This window comes from Malania oleifera, chromosome 8, assembly GCF_029873635.1.
Source record: "Malania oleifera isolate guangnan ecotype guangnan chromosome 8, ASM2987363v1, whole genome shotgun sequence".
Classification (NCBI taxonomy): domain Eukaryota; kingdom Viridiplantae; phylum Streptophyta; class Magnoliopsida; order Santalales; family Ximeniaceae; genus Malania; species Malania oleifera.
Genome location: NC_080424.1, coordinates 83,784,469 through 83,807,906, shown reverse-complemented (window position 1 = coordinate 83,807,906; position 23,438 = coordinate 83,784,469). Strand labels below are relative to the sequence as shown.

At 37.1% G+C, this 23,438-nt stretch overlaps 1 protein-coding gene and 1 long non-coding RNA gene across 3 annotated transcripts in view; one reads left to right on the top strand and one right to left on the bottom strand.

The window, feature by feature from the left end:
• LOC131161884 (uncharacterized) overlaps positions 1-14,612 on the top strand; it is a 47,744-nt gene extending 33,132 nt beyond the window's left edge. For both annotated transcript variants that reach the window (XR_009138637.1, XR_009138638.1), the window contains exon 4: positions 13,942-14,612. This is a non-coding gene — a long non-coding RNA (uncharacterized LOC131161884). The remainder of the gene's footprint in view (positions 1-13,941) is intronic.
• On the bottom strand, positions 6,050-7,166 carry LOC131161883 (ethylene-responsive transcription factor RAP2-1-like). The gene has a single exon (XM_058117898.1). The coding sequence runs from the start codon at positions 6,926-6,928 to the stop codon at positions 6,488-6,490; it is 441 nt and encodes a 146-aa protein (XP_057973881.1). The 5' UTR covers positions 6,929-7,166; the 3' UTR covers positions 6,050-6,487.
• Positions 14,613-23,438: the final 8,826 nt, after the last annotated feature.

Sequence of the window (23,438 nt, the reverse complement as noted above, 5' to 3'; positions counted from 1 at the left end):
ATAGTCATCCAATGGCACCGCTGTGAAATTGGCATGACCTTCCCACTGTCCAAGCTTTATAGCCACTTGCTTGGCTACTCCCAAAGTAGGCTAGGCTACAGAGTTAACTGCTTTCATGCATCCTGAATCCTTCTCTAAGGATAAGTTGAGTCTCTCTGCTTCCAACTGCGAAACAAAATTATGAGTAGCTCCCGTATCCACCATAGCGCGAGTACTCTTCCCGTTTATCCTCAAGTCCACAAACATTAACCCTTTTGCTCGTGTAACTTTCGGTGTCTTTGCCTGCTTTTCCAATGCGTTTACCAACTGCACTGAACCCACCCTCGAGGAATCATCCTCTTCCCCATCGCCTTCCACTGCCTGTTCTGCAATGGAAGCCTGTAAAACATTAAGTGATGCTTTGTGAGGGCACTTAAAAACTCTATGAGGACCTCAACACAATAAACACTCAATCTTACTCTTCCCCTTTCCATTGGGTGTGTTGAACCCTTGAGACGACGAAACTTCCTGTGAGGTTGATGATTTAGAGTCGGCTCCCCCACCCTTGGTTTTGCCATTTTTGAAAGACTTTCCGCTGTTTCCCTCTCCGCCAAATCGTTTGGACGAAGTAGTCTCATCACCAGCGTAGTCTGTCAAGCGTTCTGCAGCCGCTTGTGCGGTAGACAAGTCTTGAACTCTTTGTCTATGAAGTTCAGTCCTTGCCCATGGTTTCATCCCCTCTAGAAAATAGAACAACTTGTCCTTCTCCGACATATCCCGAATATCCAACATTAAAGCAGAAAATTGTTTCACATATTCGCTGATTGACCCCGTATGCTTGAGATCTTTCAGTTTTCTCCTTGCATTATACTTAACGTTCTCTGGAAAGAATTGGGCCTTGAGCTCTCCTCAAGTCTGCCCAACTATCAATTACACAGTTTGCATTTTCAATTTCTCTGTACTTGGTACGCCACCATAGTTTGGCATCACCAACCAAGTACATGGTTGCAGTATCCACCTTTGCCTGTTCTGAGGCCATCCTCACAACGCGAAAGTACTGTTCCACATCAAATAAGAAGTTCTTTAACTCCTTGGCATCTCGGGCACCCCCATACGTCCTGGGTTCTGACACCTTGGTCTTGCTAACTCCCGGAGTGTTAGAGTTCCCCATAGCAAGAACCATCACATTTACCTTTGCATCCAGATATGCCATCCGGGCTTGCAAAGTTTCCACAGTGTGGCGAAAGTCCTCTGACAAGTCGCCTAGCAAACTTGTTTGATGTTTTTGTGATCTCATCACTTCATCAACAAGTTCTCTCATCTGGGCCACCACCGCTGCCATAGTGTTGGTTGTTTCCTCAACCTGTGCTTCCAGCTAGCTGATCCTCTCGGTATTGTGTGGTGCCATGGTCACTTACCAAAGCTTCCCAAATCCAACAACGAAGGCAATCGAATTCACGTAGCAACTCAACCTTGGGCTCTCACCAAGTGTCACCGACTTGGGCTCTGATACCAAATGTCACGGTCTGCCTCTTTTCACTCTATTGTGAAGGGGCCGTGCGGCGCTAGCTAAAGCACTCTTGCTTAACTAGCCAGCCTATCGTTTACCAACATTCATCCACGAAGCACTTTCATTAACATTCAATCAGATGGTAGCGGAAATAGTAATCAATTCATGAAAGCCATGGCAACCAAGCAGTAAACATTGAAGCAAACGTAATTCATTAACAAATCCTCCGTTGACATGTTGTACTTAGCGAGGGAGGCAAGTAGGCTAAGTACGTTGACAATTGCTAGTGAATTTTACAATGACTGATGAACACTCACCCTCCCCTAAAGAGGTTTTTATGTAATTTTCATCCTAGCACTAGGAAACATCAAAGTGACCGAGGAGTCATACTGCCTTATTTGGCTTATAAAGACTCTACTAGTAGAAAATAACCCTACACTAGTATTTACATGATGGAAACCCATCCTAAGCACACGAGATAAGCGGTCACAGGCAAGCATAATGCCCTGAACAAGCTTAGCTCGTGACACCTGGTTCAACGATCGAAAGTTATCACGAGAATCAAAAAGTGAATATCTACGAGTCTAGTGGAGCGAATTCTCGAACTCGGGAAAAAGCTAAGGTTCGATTTTCGAGCATTTCAGGTTGTTTTACAGGAAATAGGTAAGGAGATTTGTTTACATCAGTTATTTTAGAAAACTAAATCGGTAGAACTGTAGCTTATGTTTATATGTACGTTATGATTGTTCATTTGGAAAATTCTACCGGGTAAAATGGTCATTTTTATGATTTTACGGTCTTGGTAAAAACTAGGGTTTTGGCGTATGTCCTCCAAACTTCTCAAAACTCTTTTTTTTTTTTTTTTGCATTAAATTTAAAGTAAGAGATGCTTGAAACCCTTGTTTGCAGTTTAAATGATATTTTACAAACCATTTTACTATGTATTGTATACTTAACCAAATGAGTGTGACATATGATATGAAGTAGGAATGTATTGAAATGAAAAACATGTTTATGAAATGTGGGAACTGGAGTTTCAAATGATTATCAGGAAATACAGAAAAGAGATGTTGATTAGATACCGAGTGCTATGTATGCAAGGGTTAAATCGAGAGTACGTGTGCTGGTTTATACCACATAATGAATGTATGAAAGAATGTATGAATGAGTTTGTGAAAAATACTGAAATTGCTTAGATGATTTATGGAATGAAACAGGTTAATATGCTTTTATTTTAAATTGTATATATGATGTTGGAACCGCCTTAGAAAGCTCGTTACTAATAAAGCTTTATATATGCTTATTATCAAAGAGCCTTAAAAAGCTCATTATTATCAGTAAACGTGGTACGGTTGCTAGAATATGAGGTACAATGCAACCACAGGACAGTTTCTTTGGTACGGGTATCGAGATAGTCGATTGGTATTAAGGGCCACTGGTTGACTTAAGGGCTAGGGTGGTGATGGCCAAATTGGACTGGAGAGAACATGATGTCTGACAATGTCTGCATGAACAAGGATAGATCAGAGCTTTATTATCGCACAACCCTTGCCATAGGGGCAGTAGATGGTTTAGTTATGATATTTCAAGGTTGTGACGAGTTCTATATACATATATATTATTTAAAAACTAAAATAGGTAAAGTCACAGGGTTGAGTACCGAGCGGAGGGATTGTACAGTGTATGAGTCTATATCCTACCCTAACCTCGGGAACTCTTGCTTGTAATGATGCTGAATTATCTATTGCAGGAATTTTATATATATATATCTCCTATATTACAAGATTGAGAATGTTTTAAATATTTAACTGCTTCTACTGAAATAAACTTATGTTGTCACACACTAATGTAATATGATCTATCTTACTGAGAAGTGTCTCACTCCAATATACAACCTTTGTTTCAGGTCCTATAGGAAACCAATCCTAGATTTCTAGAGGGACTTTGGAGTGTAGTGTTGTTTTAGTTTATGTAAGTTTTGTATATGTACTGGATTTTTGGCGAGGATGTCTTTAGGGGATTGTAATAGCAAATTATGTTTTAGTACATATGAATGTATTTAAGAAACAGTTAGATACTCTGGTAATCTATCAGAAGATGTATGAATGTGCATGAGAATATAGATCAGTATGGTACACTCGTATGTCCCTTATTAGGGTGGATAGTTTGTGTTTATTATTAGAGATATGCACGTTATATATGTTAGTAGCACTCCGGGGCCACCTAGAAGGCCGAGGCGTTACATATGGGCTTTTGCTTTGCTTTTGGATTAGGAGACATTCATTCTCCCATTACATTTATTTAACCATTTCCACCATTTGCCCCTTCTGTTCAATTGAAGTTGGCGGCTAACATTAATTCTCTCTTTACATTTATTTTCTCATTTTTACCTCTTTATTTCGTGACTGACATTGTGCTAATTATTAGGTTAAGCATTTCTCTTGTCAGCATAACCTATTTGTTAGCGCGGCATTTTTTGCATTAAACTGTGTATTCCATGGGAAGTCTAATCATGGAAGGACATGTTGTCCCCATTATCTATGCCTTTATGTCCACATTATCTATATCTACACTATTGAGGAAAACTCTATTCATATACAGCTTCAATCATTATTCTTCTCAAAATATTTCAAAATTTCTAACATTGACTTTCTTTTAAATTTGTAGGTCTAGTTAAAAAAAGAAAGAAATGAATTTAATATCAAATTAAAAAAAAAATTGAAATTGCCAATAACCTTTCACTCTTTTCACCTCTCCTAATCACCTGCCATTTAGAAGTAATTATTTGTGCATACCATTCTCAAAAATGCTATGGATTGGTTTATGTAGCTTGAAATTTTAGTCTACCAAATTTGAATATATTTTATTTGGTCAAGCTAGTAGCCCTAAATGTTGGGAGTACCAAGTCATGCTGGAAGTTTGATCCTATGATTTCACATTGTGTTTGGACTTTTTTTGTTAACATGTTGCAATTTGTCTTAAAAGTTCACATCATTCCACATTGTTTCATATGATTGGAGAAGAAAAATAGAAGCAATGGAGAAATGGAATGGGGATAGAAGATTCATGTTTCCAATCCCATGAAAAGGGAATTGTTTCCCTTCAAACACTATCATCTATCTGGAGACAATGGTAGACATACGACTTATGGTTAGTTGGAGCGATTGCATTGCATAATGCACATTAAGACATTTTTCTGGGCATTTTAGTATAAAATTTTTAAAAGCATTTGCTTACCATCAGAGAAAGCTTAGGCTGTTTTCCACGACACTATACTTTGCCGCCTTTTTTTTTTTTTTTTTGTATAATTACTTTTTATTTACAAATTGGAAACATGGCTATTAATATTTATTCTATAAACTTAAGAGCTCATATTTGCAAACTTTGGGTGCTCAAGTTTATATGTATAAATGTAGTATTCGTGTATAGAGGAATGGTTTTTTTTTTTTTTTTTTTTCAAATTTCATTGAGTGCTCCACCCTGGAGCCCATTGTTTGATTCTTCAGAAAAACAAGTTTGAATATCCACAGCGACGCTTCTTCCTAGATAGAATCTGCTTTAGCATTGAAGATAATAAATTTTCGCAAGCATGGAAGAGTTGTTTTGGTTTATTATTATTATTATTTTTAGTCGTTGAGCTAAAATCAACCTCAACAACAGAACCCCCACTCATAATTCATTTTATTTTCTTGTTTTTGTCAGTTGTCACACTCACATTCATTTCATCTGCTTATTTTTCACCTGGTCTGGCGATCACTCGAGCATGATCATGATAGAGCATTAAAAAAACCCATTTATTGCCGACCAAAAAATTATTTATGTTCAAAAAACTAATTATTTGATTGTGGCAGGCTGCCTAAAAGAAAAGAGTTAGGAATCAATTTAAAATATTCTTAAATGCAACTAATAATTACTATTCAAATGCTGTGCCTACTTTTTTTTTTTTCACCAAAAATCTTCTACCACAAGCTGGTATAAAAATGCGACTATGGCTTATCTTGTTTTTAAAATATTAAAAAAATAAAAAGTCAAAATATGATTGGAATATAGTACAACAGCCATACCTTTTGTAATTATTTTTTTCACGCATAAATTAACCACAAAATAGGAACCGTCCAAAAGGTTGAAGGACTGAGGATAAAGGGCAAGTTCTACCTCGTTAATTGTTTTGTTTGGTCGCCAGTCGCCACGGATAACAGGCTAGGCCACGTGTATAATGTCATTTGACAACATAAGAAATTACCCCAATTAAAAATTATAGAAAAAAGGAGCCATCACCGCCCAGCCACCACTCATCCGCCGGCGAACCAGCTTTCCACCATGCCGTGACGGCGACTCCCTCGCTGTGTCAGGACTTCTCTCTCTCTCTGGGTTGAGGTGTCCACAAGGCCGTTATAGGAGACGGCTGTGATGCCCAACTCTACCTTATCACCATATCTACTCTGTTTGCAACTGCGGTGGGCCATCGCTGTTCCTTCATGACCCTTTCCATTTCAGAAGCACCGCGGGTCCGCCGCTGTTCTTCCTCTTCACATTCCCAAAACAAACAAATACAAAGGATGACAAAAATCATAGACAAATAAATAAACGCATGAAAAAGGAAGTTACACCGCTAGTTAACCGTAGCCGTTTAAGCCTTCGCTTAATTTGTTACAAATCTGAAACTGAACACATATGATTTAGCTCTAAAAAAAAAAAAAAAAAAAACACGGCAACAGCAGCAGCAGCAGCAGCAGCAGCTTCGCCCATCGCCCATGCATCTGTCCGTAACAGCAGATCGAAACATTTCAGCTGAAATTTTATATCCCTCACCCTCTGTATATTACAAGACTCTTCTTCCTTTTCTTCTTCTTCTCCTTTCTTCGTCCATCAGATGTTTGTTTTTCCAGTGGAACGTTAGCAAAGGAAGTTGCAGAAGAGAGAGCAAGGAAATTAATTAATGAAGGATTTCGATCGATCGAGATGGTGCAAGTTTGAGCTCTCAAATCAATCAATCAATCAATCCTCGTCCGAGCTTTCCGGGTTTGGGTACTCGTTCAGGTCGGGCTTCTGGTGGGGGGGTCGGATAGAGCTGTGTGGTGATGCGTGGAGGGTGGCTTGGATGGCATCAACCCTGGCCCCAACCTCAGCTGCTTTCTTGCGTATGGAGGCAGCGGACATGTCGTGAAGCTCGTCTTCTTCGATTGCTAATTCCGGGAAGTTGAGGCGGGCAGAAGGGCCGCGGAGGTAGAAGACGGCGGTGTCGTAAGCACGGGCGGCGGCCATAGGAGTGGTGTAGGAACCCAGCCATATCCTTGACCTCTTGTTGGGTTCTCTAATCTCAGCCACCCACTTTCCCCACTTCCTCATCCTTATCCCCCTGTATGGCTTCTCCTGCGCCTGATGCTGCCTCTGCTTCGGTTTCTCTGTGCTTGAACAGCACTCCCCTCCACCTTCCATTTTTACGTGCACCCTACCCTTATCCAACCAACACCACCCAATTAAGAGAGAGAGAGAGAGAGAGAGAGAGAGACACACAAAACCCAAAACCAAAAGCAACCCCCAAGTAGGTTGAGATTCTATTCCCAGAAAACACTCTCCTCTGTGGGAGATTGATGTTATTTATGCATACATGTACGTGTATTATATACATAGAATGGCAGAGAGAGCACGCTTCAGTTTCCTAGTTGGCTGCTAGTCTGTCCTTTGCGGGCGGCAGCCACGTTGATCTCCCTTAAAAGATAAATCCAAAACTGGCCGACATAATCCATCGCCCCATCCCTCTCATCTCTCTCTCTCTTTTAATTTTAATATTTTATTCCAAGCAGTCATGGTGAGTCTGAAAGGGCGTTTGTAGTTTTTCCGATCCACGTAGCGGCTGGTGGGGGATGCGGGGCGGGTAGGCCGCTGCCGACGTGGGTGGTTCCGCTTCCATTACGCAAACACAGGCCACCGCTTTTTGTCCAACAAGAAAATGTGTAGAAAATAAAACTTTATTATTTTCGTAGGATAAAATGTGTATGTGCATATGAGAGGATGACGACGGTGTGTGCGGCTTCTGGCCAAGTGGATGCAGCCTACATGTACAGAGAAGGGATGTCCAGCCGGCGTATGGTCTGGTCTAGAGTTTCTTATCCATGCATGAAAATGTGTAGAGAGAGGTGGGGGTGGTTAGGTCGGTGGTGGGGGGTCCTTGAGAGTGACTTTCCGTCCACGCAATGGTTATCCTCCTGGTGGGGTGGTGAAGTGGCAATAGCAATTGAAGGCAGAGTTAGTGCCCCGGGGGGTGGGATTCTGTCTATGATGGCATTACGCCATTAATTAATTTTAAGAGGCAGGGAGGAGGGGCGGACTCATTAATTATTAATATATAATGTATGTTCCATGGCTCCGCAGGACCACCCTAGCTGTGGAAATGTGTGAATGTGATTAAGGCTTGTGATTGGGAATTTTATTTGTAAATTTTCACTATTTTAAAAAAAAATTAAATGATATATATATATAGTTCAATGTAAAATTAATAAATTTGAGGTTTTAGGTTAAGTTGGTATTTACTTCATATACCAAGTACTTATGAGGCCTTTATTAACACTAACAGTTTATTAAAGAGATATTGGCCGTGTGACTGTTGTTGGGTTATTTCCTTCCATGTGGAGGAAAGCTCAAGTGGGCTTTTAGTTTGAAAAATCTAAAGGAAGTTATAAAAAGAGAGGGGAGAAGAGAGGAGTCGTCACTTCTCAAAAGAAAGAGAGAAAAACGTGATTTTTCTCATGCTGCCTAGATTTCATTAAAACTCTGATTCTGCTTCATCTGTGGTCTGATCGAGCTGAAATTTGAAGGAGAGGTTCACGACTCAAGGAGCTACAATCTAAACGGTGGAGATCGGATTTGGAGCTCGGGAGTTGGGGTTTTTGCCCGTGAACAATAACCGCGAATTTGGTATATTCTCTCCAATTCTCTTTATATTTGTCAAGATTGTTGGTATCTTGATGAGAGATATTTGTATCCTCTAATTACGATTAGAGAAGACTTTGTGTACCCAATATTTGATTGATAGTGGAGATTTTAACTGGACTAGGTCCCGTGGTTTTTCTTCCTCACACTAGGGAAGTTTTCCACTTAAAAAATTGCTTGTGTTATTGTGGCTTAGTGTGATTGATTATTTTTCTTATTATTTCCAGCACGTATAAAAGTAAAGATACACTATATTCGCTTGCATATAGGGAGAAGATTTATTCCGCTGTAGTTGTTTATTGATATCTCTCCCATTAAAGTGGTATCAGAGCCAGGTTCACAGATTGTCAGGTTGGCAGTTTGAATTATAGAAGCAAATACTAATAGAATGATTAATCTCAATGGTTCAAATTATCACATATGGAAAGGAAAAATGGAGGATCTTCTTTATGTGAAAGATTATTACCTACCGGTATTTAGTGCTGAAAAACCAGAAAAAAAAGTCTGATGTGGAATGGACTTTATTACATCGACAGGTGTGTGGGTATATTAGGCAATGGGTAGATGATAATGTTTTGAACCATATTAGTGGAGAAACAAATGCACGTTCTCTATGGAATAAGCTCGAACAGTTATATGCTAGAAATAGTGAAGATAATAAGTTGTTTCTGATTAAACAAATGATGGCTTTGAGGTACCAGGACGGGACTCCTTTATCTGATCACCTGAATACATTTTAAGGAATTATTAATCAGTTGACTGGAATGGGTATTAAGTTTGATGATGAGATACAAGGGCTATGGTTGTTTGGTTCATTACCGGACTCATGGGAGACGTTTATAACTCCATTGTCTAATTCCGCTCCAAAAGGTGTAATCACAATGGATATGACCAAGAGCTGTTTGCTAAATAAAGAGATGAGAAGAAAAACACAGGGATCCTCTTCATAGTCAGAGATCTTGGTTATAGAAAAGAGGGGGAGAAGTAGGAGCAGAGGTCCGAAGAACAGAGATAAGAGCAGAAGCAAGTCTAACAAGTTTGTAAATGTTGAGTGTCATCATTGTGGGAAAAATGGACACATCAACAAATATTGCAGGCAATTGAAGAAAAAAAACAAGAATGAGAAAGGGAAGGGAACGAAGAATGGAGATGACAAAGATGGTGATGATATAGTTGCTACCACCACTCCTGCATAATTCCTCATTGTTTATGATGATGAGATGATAAATGTTGCATATCATGAGACTAGTTGGGTGATTGACAGTGGTGCCCCCATTCATGCTACATCTCGGAAGGATCTCTTTACATCCTATTGATCTGATGACTTTGGAACAGTAAAGATGGGCAATGATGACTTGGTTAAAGTCATTGGAATTGAGGATGTGTATCTGAAGACAAATAATGGCACGAGTTTAGCTCTTAGAGATGTGAATCATATTCTTGACATTCGTTTGAATTTGATTTCTGTCGGTAAACTTGATGGCGAAAGGTATTGCAACACTTTCAGTGATGGCCAGTGGAAGCTCACCAGGGGTGCTATGGTTGTGGCTCATGGCATGAAGCACTCTGCATTGTACATTCTGCAAGCAAAGATCTCCAACGACATAGTTAATGCGATGGAGGATAATGGTACAACAGAGTTGTGGCACAAGAGACTGGCTCATATAAGTGAGAAAGGATTAGCTCTACTGGGGAAGAAAAGTCTACTATATGGACTGAAAAGTACACTTCTGAAAAGGTGTACCCATTGTTTGTCAGGGAAGAAGAGCAGAGTTTCCTTCAAGAATTCCCCTCATTCGAGAAAGTCAGAAATATTAGATTTGGTACATTCATATGTGTGTGGCCCTATGAAGACGAGAACACTTTGTGGCTCCAAATACTTTGTGACCTTCATAGATGATCATTCAAGGAAGTTGTGGGTATATATCTTGAAGTCAAAAGACCAAGTGTTGGTTAAGTTCAAGAAATTTCAAGCCCTAGTTGAGAGACAGACTGGGAAGAAGCTGAGGTGCATCCGAACTGATAACAGTGGAGAGTATTCTAGTTCGTTTGAGTATTGCAGACAGCAGGGTATTCGACATCAAAAGACTCATTCGAAAACTCCTCAATTGAATGGCATCAGAAATGACGAACATAACTCTAGTTGATAGAGTGAGATGTTTGATTTCATAAGCCCGGTTGCCAAAATCCTTTTGGGGGGAGGCATTGAGCACTGTTGTTCATGTATTGAATCTTACACCCTGTGTTCCTCTACAGTTTGATGTGTCAGACCGAGTTTGGATAGGTAAGGATGTTTCTTATAATCATTTGCGTGTTTTTGGGTGCAAAGCATTTGTGCATATTCCAAAAATGAAAGGTTCAAACTTGATGAGAAAACGCGACATTGTATATTCCTTGGCTACGCTCAAGATGAGTTTGGATACACGCTTTATGATCCAGTTGAGAAGAAAATTGTGAGAAGTAGAGATGTCGTGTTTGTAGAAGATTAGACGATTTAGGATATTGAGAAGGTAGAGAAATCTATGTCTCAACAAGGTGATAGTTTGATTGATGTGGATTCAATTCCTTTGAAGAATTTTTCATCTCAGGTTGAGAATGATGTTCAGGATGACCACTAGGGTAGAGGTGATATGGATGTTCCCTTACAGGTTCAGGGAGATGTTGAGACTGATGAACAGTTGATAGTGCCAGAGATTCAATCTAGGATGTCAGCTAGAGACCGACATCCTTCCACTCAGTATTCAGCAGAACAATATGTGTTATTGACTAACGGGGGAGAGCCCCAGTGTTTTGCAAAAGCCATGGAAGATGAACACAAGACAGAGTGGGTTGAGGCCATGCAAGATGAGACGCAGTCATTGTATGATAACCATGCCTTTGAGTTAGTGAAGCTGCCTGAAGGAAAAAGAGCTTTGGAGAACAAGTGGATTTACAAGAAGAAGCCAAATGAGTTCTCTTCACGACCATGGTACAAAGTTAGATTGGTTGTCAAAGGGTTCGGTTAGAATAAGGTTTTGATTTTGATGAGATTTTCTCTCCAATTATAAAGATGTCATCGATCTGTACAGTACTCGGTTTAGCAACTAGTCTTGACTTGGAAGTTGAGCAGATGGATGTGAAAATTGCCTTTCTTCACGGTGATTTGGAGGAAGAGATTTATATGAAACAGCCAGAGAGCTTCAGAGTGAAAGGGAAAGAGGATTATGTGTGCAAGTTGAAAAAAAACCTATATGGTTTAAAACAAGCACCGAGACAGTGATATAAGAAGTTTGAGTTTGTTATTGGGGAGCAAGGCTACAAGAAGACGACTTCAAATCACTGTATATTTGTTCAAAAATTCTCTGATGATGATTTTATTTTCTTACTGCTTTATATGGATGACATGCTAATTGTTGGCAGGAATGCTTCAAGTATTGACCAGTTGAAGAAGCAATTGAGTAAGTCATTTTCTATGAAGGATTTGTGGCTAGCAAATAAAATTCTTGGCATAAGAATCAGTCGTGACAGGAGTGCTAAGAAGTTATATTTGTCACAGGAGGAGTACATTGAGAAAGTGCTTCGGAGATTCAATATGGACAAAGCTAAAGTGGTTAGCTCTCCTCTTGCTACCCACTTCAGACTAAGTATAAAGGAATGTCCTTCTACATATAAGGAAAAGGAAGACACGGAAAGAGTTCCTTACGCCTCAGCAGTAGGAAGTTTGATGTATGCAATGGTTTACACAAGACCAGATATAGCCTATGCAGTTGGTGTAGTTAGCCGATTCTTGTCAAATCTGGGAAGAGAGCACTGGAGTGCAGTGAATTGGATCATGAGGTATCTTCAAGGCACTTCTAGTTTGAGACTTGGTTTGGGGAACAGACAACCATTGTTTGTTGGCTACACAAATGTAGATATGGCTGGGGATGTGGACACTCGTAAGTCTACTTCGGGTTATTTGATAACTTTTGCAGGTGGGGCTATAGCTTGGCAATCGAGATTTCAGAAGTGCATTGCTCTTTCTACGACATAGGTAGAGTTCATTGTAGCAATGGAAGCGACTAAAGAGTTGTTATGGGAAAAGAAGTTCTTGAGAGAACTTGGTTTTGAGCAGTAGAGGTATGTGTTATTTTGTGATAATCAGAGTGCTATTCATCTTACTAAGAATTCCAATTGCCATGCAAGATCGAAACACATTGATGTACGATACCATTGGATCAAAGATGCGTTGAACGATAAGTTATTGGAACTTGAGAAGGTTCACACTGATGATAATGGATCTGATATGTTGACAAAGACACTACCAAGGGAGAAGCTTGAAGTTTGTTGTTCGATCGTTGGGATGGCGATTCCCTCCACATAGTTGGAAAGGGGGAGATTTGTTAGATTATTTCCTTTAATGTGGAGGAAAGCCCAAGTGGGCTTTATTAAAAACCCAAAGCCTAGCCCTTTTAGTGTGAAAAACCTAAAGGAAGTTATAAAAAGAGAGGGGAGAAGAGAGGAGCCGTTACTTCTCAAAAGAAAGAGAGAAAAACGTGATTTTTCTCATTCTGCCCAAATTTCATCAAGATTCCGATTCTGCTTCGTCTGTGGTTCAATCGAGCTAAAATTTGGAGGAGATGTTCACAACTCAAGGAGTTACAATCTGAACGGTGGAGATCGGATTTGGAGTTCAAGAGTTGGGGTTTTTTCCCGTGAACAGTAACCACGAATTTGGTATATTCTCTCCAATTCTCTTTGGATTTGCCAAGATTGTTGATATCTTGATGAGAGATATTTGTATTCTCTAATTACGATTAGAGAAGACTTTGTGTACTTATTATTTGAATTGCTAGCGGAGATTTTAACTGGACTAGGTCCCGTGGTTTTTCTTCCTCACACGAGGGAAGTTTTCTACGTAAAAAATTATTTGTGTTCTTGTGGTTTGGTGTGATTGATTATTTTTCTTATTATTTCCAGCATGTATAAAAGTAGAGATACACTATATTTGCTTACATATAATATCTCTCCCATCAACTGTTGCAATAGTCATGAAATTAAATATTTTGTTGATAAATAGCATCACTTCTTGAGGTTGCTTTTGTTGCTAGTACGTGGCTGAATTACACCCTTTGAATTCGTGATGGTCACGGTGGGTGGTGCTAGGATTGAGAGTTTCATGAGTGTGATGTAGGAGGACGAATATAATTTTGACTAAAAAGTTTGAACTATCATCTTTTGAGTCCATTTATGTATTAAAGCAACTCATTCTCTACTCAATGTTTTGACATAAGAAAAACTCATCGGCAGAATTAATATTTCTAGTTTACTAGATTCACATCTATAGAATCTATGTTCTTCCACGAGGTCTGCATTCACAGGTTCACGCACATGCATAAATGCTCGAGCCTTAGCTCTAATGTTACGTTTGCTTGATATTGCTAATTTGATCTAAATGTTTTAGTATTAGCCAAGTGAAAAAGGAAAAAAAAAAAAAATGTTTTCATCTAGCACCCATTTATGTATATAATAACTCGTCCACCATTCATTTTTTGGTGCAGGATAAACCCGGCCACTTAGTAAAATTTCTGAACAGGTGTCTGGCATATATGGTTATCCCATTTGATGAGAGGAGCATCCTGCATACAATTTTCTTTTTGATGTAAGAAAAACTCCCAAGTGAAATTTCTGAGCAGGTGTCTCATGTAGCACCCCACTCCGGAGGGTAACAGCGTAATGGATTACTTCAAAGTTCAAACGTCCAGCATTCTCTTTGTTCCAACCGTCCCCGGAGACTTTTCCTGCCATGCAAAGAACTTGGGCATATAATATGATGGATGAGGTCACGATTTTGGTACCTAAAATTGGTGACTCATTCTTGGGGAAGGGCCGCCGACCCCTGCAGCTGTTTTGTTTTCATTTTTTATCTATTAAAATTATGAAAACCCACTTGGTAGGTGCCAAATTACTGCTTGCCTGTTCGCAATCACAGGACTTCATGAATTTGCACTATGGAGTTCCCTAAAATCCAAGTGTACTTGGCTGATCCAAATGGGAATAGTTATATTTGATAAGCTTAATTATATACACTCTGAAGTTGTGTGTGTATGGATGGTTTTGTTTGGAAGCCCACTCCTAGAAAATGGGTCAGTAGGTTTTAAGATTAGAAGCCTAATAGGGTCAGGTTTACGTTTTAGATGAATCTTTTTAATTATAGAGTTTATTTAACAAAGACCTACTTGTAAATTCTTTAATTGCATTTCTCCTATGAATCATTATTGTCAATTAGGGTTGTCTAGGCTTGGATTATTTTGAGTTGAATTGGATTATGGATTTTTCCCTACTCTCTCTCTCTCTCTCCCCCCTCCCCCCCCTCTTTTATTGGTGGTGGGAACATGCCAGTCGGTATTAGAACCAAACCAATGTCTCTTTTTTGCTGCTTTACAACTCCTATCTACACTTTCTCTTGATGTTTCTTTCCCTTTCCCTTCATGGATGCCAAGAATCTGGCCCAAGCTCTGCTTGTATTGCTTACCTAGAGTCAATTTTTAGGGCTACTAGGAAGCTCAAAGTGTGTTTCTTATAGAGAGCTTTCTATGTCATCCTTGCTTTGGTTGCAGGGACCATTTGTATGTTTGATGAGTCATACTGCACTTGATTACCAAAATGTTCCTTGCAGGCCTGTGTAGAAATTCTATTAGGTCACATTATTGACCAAGAAAAGTGAATGACACTTCCAAAATTCATCCATTTGTGCTCCATTCCATCGTGGTCCTCTTGTGTTATTTTCAGTTCTCTATAAAACATCAATTTAAAGAAGGCAATTAGGTGGCGGATTACTTGACTTGTCAAGATGAGGGAGGCAACACAAGGAAATATTTTGTAAGTGATGTGCAACTGAGTAAAATGAGAAGTCTCATTCGTGTGGATAAGATGAATATTTCAAGCCTTCGTCTTTAATTGTGATAATTTGGTCCTCTGTTTTCCTCTAATTTTTGTTTGTAGGTAATTGACATCAGTTTGCAGATATTTTGTTTTTGTTCGTGTTTGTTTGTTTTGATTACATTTTGGCATGTTTAGATTGTTTTAGTTGGATAATGGTACGAGTTTTGATAGGTTTGTATTGGTTTTGATGCCTAAGATGGTTTTGATAGTTTATTTGTAAATCTCATGTGTCATGTTTGTAATCATGATATTCTTTCACTATAAATGAGGACTATCAATAAAATTGGGATTTTCATAAAAAAAAATAAAAAAAAAAACATAAAAAATAAAAAATAATTAAAACTTAGACATATTCGTGTGCACAATATATTGTGCAAAGAAGACACTACTTGAGAAAAAAAAAAATGTTTGGTATAGTTTGGTTACGACTTTTAAGTTATAATATACCTATATTTTGACAATTTCATTCTTATTTCACTTTGCTAACCAAAAGCAACTTTACTTTTGGAGTTCATGACTTTATATTCGAACATATTTTTTTACTTTTTTACATAGGGTTAACCGCACATGGTAGTGTAACAATCTTAAGCTAATGCTTAATGACATAATATATATATTGTAGTATGTTTAAACAACATTCATATGAAATGTTTTAATTACGTATTTTTTTATTGAGTGCATGTAGAATTTTATATATAAAAGTTCAATTTAATTATTAAATACCTAAACCATTAACCTAATTCATTAACCATCCATTTGATCTATTTATAACATGGCTTATTTATAGTTTAATTACAATTTAATTTATGTAATTCTTTTAATTTCGAATTGTAGAAAGTCAATTTGATTTCAATTTTATAGTAAAATATTGATTAAAATCAACTCATGCCCAAATTTTAAATTTTGCTAACATCATGACCTACAAAACCTAGTGTGGTTGGCTTGGACCAGGTTTTGGGTTGGGTGCACATCCTATTTTTGCATCCCAATTCAAATGAAAAACATAAGCGCATTAGGGAGATTTTAGACTTATAAAGTAGGTTTAAATTATGTGAAGTTTCTATATAAGATAAAATTGTAAGACTTGTGGGCCAAAGTGGACATACCTTATTAATCTTGGGATCGAAATTATAACATTTGGTATTAGAGTCATCATAAGGATATTATCATTTGAGTAAATCCTATATAAAAGTGTGAACTATTTTGACGAGGCCATAGCGATTGGATAGGAAACATATCACAGTCACGCATAGATGTGTACTATTTTTATAAGACAAAATCTTCAAGTCATAAGTTAAAAGTTAGACAGTATCTTATCGGAAAGGGTTGTAACTATTAGACTTTGCATATTTGTTCTTGCTCGTTTCCTTTTTATATCATATTATTTTATGCAATTTTAAATTTAGTATTTGAATTCCTCAGCCACAAGCACAACGTGTGACTTTAATAAAATAACATAAAATAAAACAAAATAAATTGAAATCCTCTAACCACTGTTGTGGATAATTGATTTGTATGACAACTAAGGTTACTTTAATTGACCTGAGAATTAAAATTAATCATGTTAGACATGCACTCTGCTTTCCAAGTCTTGCTTATTGTGCGGTGGTCTGTTTTTCATGGGCACATTGTATTGTTCTTATTTTTGTTACTATTTTAGTTTGTCAACTTTTCCCCCTATTTTTATCAACTTAACACCAATTGAATACTTCAGTACATATTGGAAGCCTAAGATAACATTTTTGTTCACCAAATACCTTTTTTTTAGGAGTAGGATGGATGAAATAGAACAAAAAATGCGATGAAAATTATATATGAATGTAATAACTTAGAAAGAAGTCATCGGTATAAATATTTTTTGTTATTCTATCCAATTTAAAATAAGGAGTAGGCATTTTTATGGTGAAATTATCTCTTATTTTATTTCTTATTATAACTTTTTGCATTATTATTTATTTTATGATTATATATATATATATATATATATTTGTGTAAATTGTTAAATTCTTCAATTATAGCTATTATATTTCTAGGGAATGCATTTTTTATGGTTCACAGAATATCTATTCTTAGGAATAGAATGGGGCGCAATGAAAATATAAGTTAAATCATGGAATATGTATTCCTAGTAACTCGTGCAAAAATTTGTATTATTACATCCAATGTAAAGTAGAAAAGAAATTTCAATAATAGAAAAAATTTGTGAATATTGTTATGGAGTCATAAAAGTTTTTATATTGTTATTTGTTTTATAATAATAACATTTTTTTTTTTATAAACCATCAAAATTTTCTATGATAACTACTTTATTCTTCAAAATAAAAATTTTCAAGGGCAAAAGACACAAGTTTCTTTATAGGTTAGGCGAAAAGACGTGAACTGCTCTTGAGGTTTTAAACATTTTACAAACCTTTGCCAAATTTTGACAAATAGGACAATTATATCTCTTAAAAAGTTTGTTCTTTTGTCAAACATTAGAAGAATATTGTGTCTTTTGGTAAACTTCAGTGGAGGTTTTTGAAATTTTTGAAACTTTAGGGAAGGTTCATGTTTTTTGGCTAAACATTAAAAAAAAAAAAAAAAAGTCAATGTCTTTTACCTTATTTTTAACTAGAATCACACTCAATTTGTAACTTGTGACACGTGGACGATCACCCGAAGTCCACCATTGGATGTGAACTTTATTTGTAGCAATTGAAACTTTTCTTAAAAGTTAGCTTGGAAAGAGGATGACAACTTGTAAGTCAAAGAATCTTGTTTTTTTTTTCAAGAAGCATTTCTTTCATTTTAAGTTCCTAAACTCTACTATCATAATTATTCTAGTTCCTAGGCACTTATTTCTTATAACAAACTATTTCTTAGGAACCTCATTACCTATGTTTTAAATGTTTTTTTTTTTTTTTTACTTTTGTATTTTCTTTAATCTTTTAAGAAGTCATGTGCATGTAAGGCTAAAAATACGCCATCACTTATACTGTAAAAGGGATCATTGCATTATCAATTAAAAAAAAAGGAAGTCTTTGCTTGATCTTGTGAATCTTGTTCCTTTCCTTGTGAGTGAGTAGTGTGAGGCTACGTTCCGTCTCCCCAGAGATTAGGTGGTGAGAGACCTCGACAACATCAACGTCATCATCAACACTACCCAATCACTCCTCTTTCATAGCTCACAACCACAACCTTCCTCAAGCTTCATCATTGTCTCAAGATTCCTAAGGATCAACAAGCTTGTTCGTGGTGCGATCGAGTACTTGTGTGTGTCTTGGTGTTTGTCATTCCGAACCTTTAGGTAAGCTCGATTCAATTCTTTGTTTGTGACCGTCTAAAATAGTCCCTAAAGGCACCTTGTAAGCCTTGAAACTCTACCTGAATCCTTGATTGAAAAAATCTTGTTCATTCTCTTTGAATCTTCCTAGATTTTCAACATGAAAATGCTTGTTAGTACCATGCTTAGGGATATTTAATTTGTACGCTAGGACTTGTGATTTAAGACTTCTAATATAACATATTTTAAAGTGAACTTCATTACATGAATGAAATGATCAACTAAGGGTTTTTAAACCAAATCATATACGTTTTCAAAATCTCAACAACTTGTGATCATTAGAATATGTTTGCGATGTTCATAATTGGTTAATTCAATTCTTCCCATAGATTGTGATATCGTGTGTGTGCTACAAAGAAGGTCAACCATAGGACTAGGGCTACTTAGAACCATCCTACATCTTATAGACAACTCATTGAATTGACTCATGTATTCTAACATGGTCATGCTACCATGATGCAAACTGTAGCGTTGATTCATAGGGTGCTCTTTATAGCTAAGGGGTACATACTTTTCCCTTAACCAATCCTTCTTAGGTCCCAATACTCAATGGACCTATGATCTAACCTCACTTCTTGCCTCTATACATTTAACCAATGGAGCTTGGCTTGCCTCGTCAACCTCATTTTTGCAAACTTAACCCAACAAGGGTCAGTCATGCTATACTAGTCAAAATAGGAATCAATCTCATTCAACCAATCTTGGAAGACTTTAGGGTTCATCTGTCCATCATAGGTGGGGGCCTCTATCTTCACTTGTCTCATCACATCCTCATAAGGATCACGATGGTCCCTACGGTAAGGTCTCCTACCTTGAAAGTCATCAATGTCATATTCCTCATCACCCCAATGTTGGGCATAGGACTCATGACATGGGGGTCTCCTAACAAAGTCATCTTGGCGATTCACTCACCTTTGTGGAGGAAGAGAAGGTCTTTCTCTAGGAGGCATACGTGGCTCTCTAGGTTGTTCATCATCATCGCCTCGCTCAAAGGACAACTATAAATTTTCTTGGGATGGGTTATGGACTAGTTGGTCTTCCAACCTATCTAGTCTTTGGAGAGTCTCAACTAGCTCTTAATTTAAGTCACGGACTTGATCTTGAAGCTCATCTATTGAGGCATCCCTCTCAACATCAATCTTACGACCTCGATAAGGATTCCCGACTCGAGTAGACATCCTAGGGGTTGGGGAAGGATTTGGCCAATAAGATGTAGGATGGATCTAAGTAGCACTAGTCCTATGATTGACCCTTTTTGTAGCACACACACAATATCACAATCTATGGGAAGAATTGAATTAACCAATCATGAACATCACAAACATATTCTAATGATCAAAAGTTGTTAATATTTTGAAAACGTATATGATTTGCTTTGAAAGCCCTTAGTTGATCATTTCATTCAAGTAATAAAGTTCACTTTAAGAAATGTAATATTAGAAGTCTTAGATCCCAAGTCCTAGCGTACAAATCAAATATCCTTAAGCATGATACTATCAAGCATGTTCATGCTAAAAATTTAGGAAGATTCAAAGAGAATGAACAAGGTTTTTCAATCAAGGATTCAGGTAGAGTTTCAAGGCTTACAAGGTACTTTTAGGGGTTGTTTTATATGGTCACAAAAAAAAAAAAAATTGAAATGAGCTTTGTTGGAATTGATGTATTCCCAAGAGGAGGGTGAATTGGAATTTTAAAAACTTCTTCATAGATCTAACCAGATATTAGTAATACACAACTTAGGGTCTCTTAAATCATATACCAGTTGCACAAATAATGATATGTGGAAATTAAATCATACGCAACATTCACAATATATTAAATATAACATACATGTGCAGGAATATAAAGTGTTGGAAATTAAAGTAGACACATGATATGTTATCGGGGTTCGGCCAATACTGCCTACGTCCTCGCCTTAGCTCGCAAGCTCTAGGATTCCATTAATGCTCACTTAACGGGTCAAGCGGTACCGGTTACAATACCAAGTCAAATTACCAAGGCTGACCTCAACCTTTACAACCTGATCTCTACGGGCTAGATCAACACCCCCTCAAGCCACGCCTAGAACACAACAGATCAATATAAATTATTGCGTACAAATAAATATGCTTCTAACACAAGAAGATTTGTACCGATACGCATAAGCACTAACCAATGCACTTCAATATGATAGGAAATATAAGCTCGGTGAAGATATATGTAACTACTCTCAGTATAATGTCAATATGCAATCAAAGTGTGAGAGTGAGTTAGCAAAGTTTCTTTGAAACAATATATATAAATATATCAACCATAAATAAGGTTTCAAAGATTTCCAAGAGTATAATTAAATATCTCAAAAATGATTTCCAAAAGATTAAGTACAAGATATATTTAGCAAACAAGCTTGTTAAAAATATTTTCTATAAAACATAAGACAAGCTCAAGAGTCTTGTAATAAAGATGCAAAGACTCACAAGTTTAAGAAGGTTTCCCCAAAAATGAATTTATGATTAAATCACTGGGGAAGACCTTTTGACTTACTCTCACAAAAATCAACAATCAATTCACGTATTTGAGAGTATAAGCACATAAAAACAATATGGGGTATCTCACAATACTCTCACCTAAGATGTTTTAGCAAAGGAATGAGGATGGGTGGAGTGTATGGGCTTGTATGGAAATGAAGGCTCAAGAAATTTCAGAGTAATTTTTGGCTAATGATTTTCCTAATCTATGCTTAATCTTTCCAAATGATGGAGTATATATAGACATACTCAAAATTATAACCGTTGGAGACTCATTCAGTATTTTTGAAAAAGTTTAAGTATGGTTAATAAAAAATAACCCCTGTTTTACCTCGGTAAAACTTGGGCAACCCAAGAGTTTCGGTCGATCGTACTGAGGGTTCAGTCGACCACTTTAGGAGTTTTAATCAACTGTGGTGTTTTTCAACTGAGAATATGGTCGACTGTATTCGGGTGATTTTGAACCGTTTAAGGTTCGGTTGACCAACAAAGAGGATAATCGGCTACTTATACAGTTTGGACGATCGTGGCCAAAGAGAACTAAAAATTTGGTTGACTGAGTGTACGGGTGTCAGGCACGTGGCAGTTCAGTCGACCGAGGACACCGTGTTCAAAACTGTATGGTCAACCGTACGAAGTCAAAATGCTGACTTTCATACGGTTTGGTCGATCGTAGCATTCATAATGCACAAGTCCGGTCGATCGAGGCTTAATTTTCTCAGCCAACAGTGGTTCGGTCGACTCAGCGTAGTATAACTAGACTGGTCCGGTCGATGGAGACCCTTTCAATGGTCATTTTAGGTCCTGATTTTTATTTGAAGTCACCCTAGTTCACATAAGTATAAATTCTGAGTTATAAGGGATTTGTCATGTGGTGTGTAGGGACCTATGGTTAGTTTACGGCCTAAACTTTTTAATTTAGCCTAAAAAACCTAGAGTCGGTCGACCAAAGGTTGACTGAAGTCTTTTTTATGGTCATTTGAGCTTATAGTCCTATCATGCATGTCATGCATTAATTATTACAGACCAAGAATTAATACAGACCCAAAAAAAAAAAAGTAGAATGAAATACAATACAACTTGAAACAAACAAGAAACTTCATGCTTTGCTCCTTTGCAATTTCATGGATTGCGTCAAATGGTGTGCGCATTCAAATACTTTTCGGCTTCCATTTCTCATTTGACATCCGTGCTTAGAAAGTTAAACTTGTTCATACACTTAACACACAGATGAGATAATGTGGTTTGTCATAATCAAAACAGGAGACGGACTCAAAAAGTCAACAATTTCCCCCTTTTTGATGATGACAAACATAGGTGCAAAATTTGGGTTCGCCTGACAAGGCTCCCCTTAACAATATGCATTAAAATAATGATATTCAATCAAGTTCACATACAAGCATGAAGACTTCAGAATTTTTCAAGTTGTGCATTTAAATACAGTTATCATTTTCCATTTTGAGTAACAAAAGTTCAGGGAGAAGGACTTAATTTTGCTCTTATAAAACAACTCCCCCTTTTGTCATAAGCAAAAGGGCATGAAAAAGAATGTGACTGTTTTTGAAAAGATAAAGCAATTGAGTACACAAGACAGTACAACTGGTCTTTAAAAAATTTAAATGACATGAAAAACATAGTCAAACCAGAAATATCCTCAAACCATTGCAATTTAAGCATTTCATAAAACCCGCAGATAATTAGAATTTAAAGACATGCGGTATATATAAAAAATAGGTTTGAGCATAAACATGATAACTAGTTCGCATGCATTTTCATATGTAGTTACCGAACCAGTTATGTAATTTAAAAACATATATGTATACAATAATAATAATAATAATAATAATAATAAGGCAAGAGAAAAAAAGTTTTAGTTTTGAAATTAGATCTTGCCATAAATAAAAAGTCTATATAAATAAATATATATGTATATATAAATATAATTCCTCCTTATGATGTTGTCAAGAGATACTAGGGGTGCTTGCTGAAAAAGAAACTTTAATTTAATGCAAGTAAGCAACATTTTTCTGGTTTGTCAATTAAGCACATACTTAAAATATAACCAGAAAACACAACCATAATGATCCTAAAGATGTCAGATAATTTAAAGTAAGGATCTTATGGTTACACAAATGATTGTCGCTACACAAAAGTTTGTGAGCATAATGAGATAGGTATTTTAAGTTTTTTATGCTCCCCCTATCGATTTGAATTCTAACTTAGATACAATAAACTGCTTATACCAGTTAAAGACTAATTTCAATATGCCTAGTAGTAGTATAAG

Excerpts from the sequence above, each read along its gene's own strand:
- LOC131161883 (XM_058117898.1), bottom strand. The coding sequence starts at position 6,928 with ATGGAAGGTGGAGGGGAGTGCTGTTCAAGCACAGAGAAACCGAAGCAG.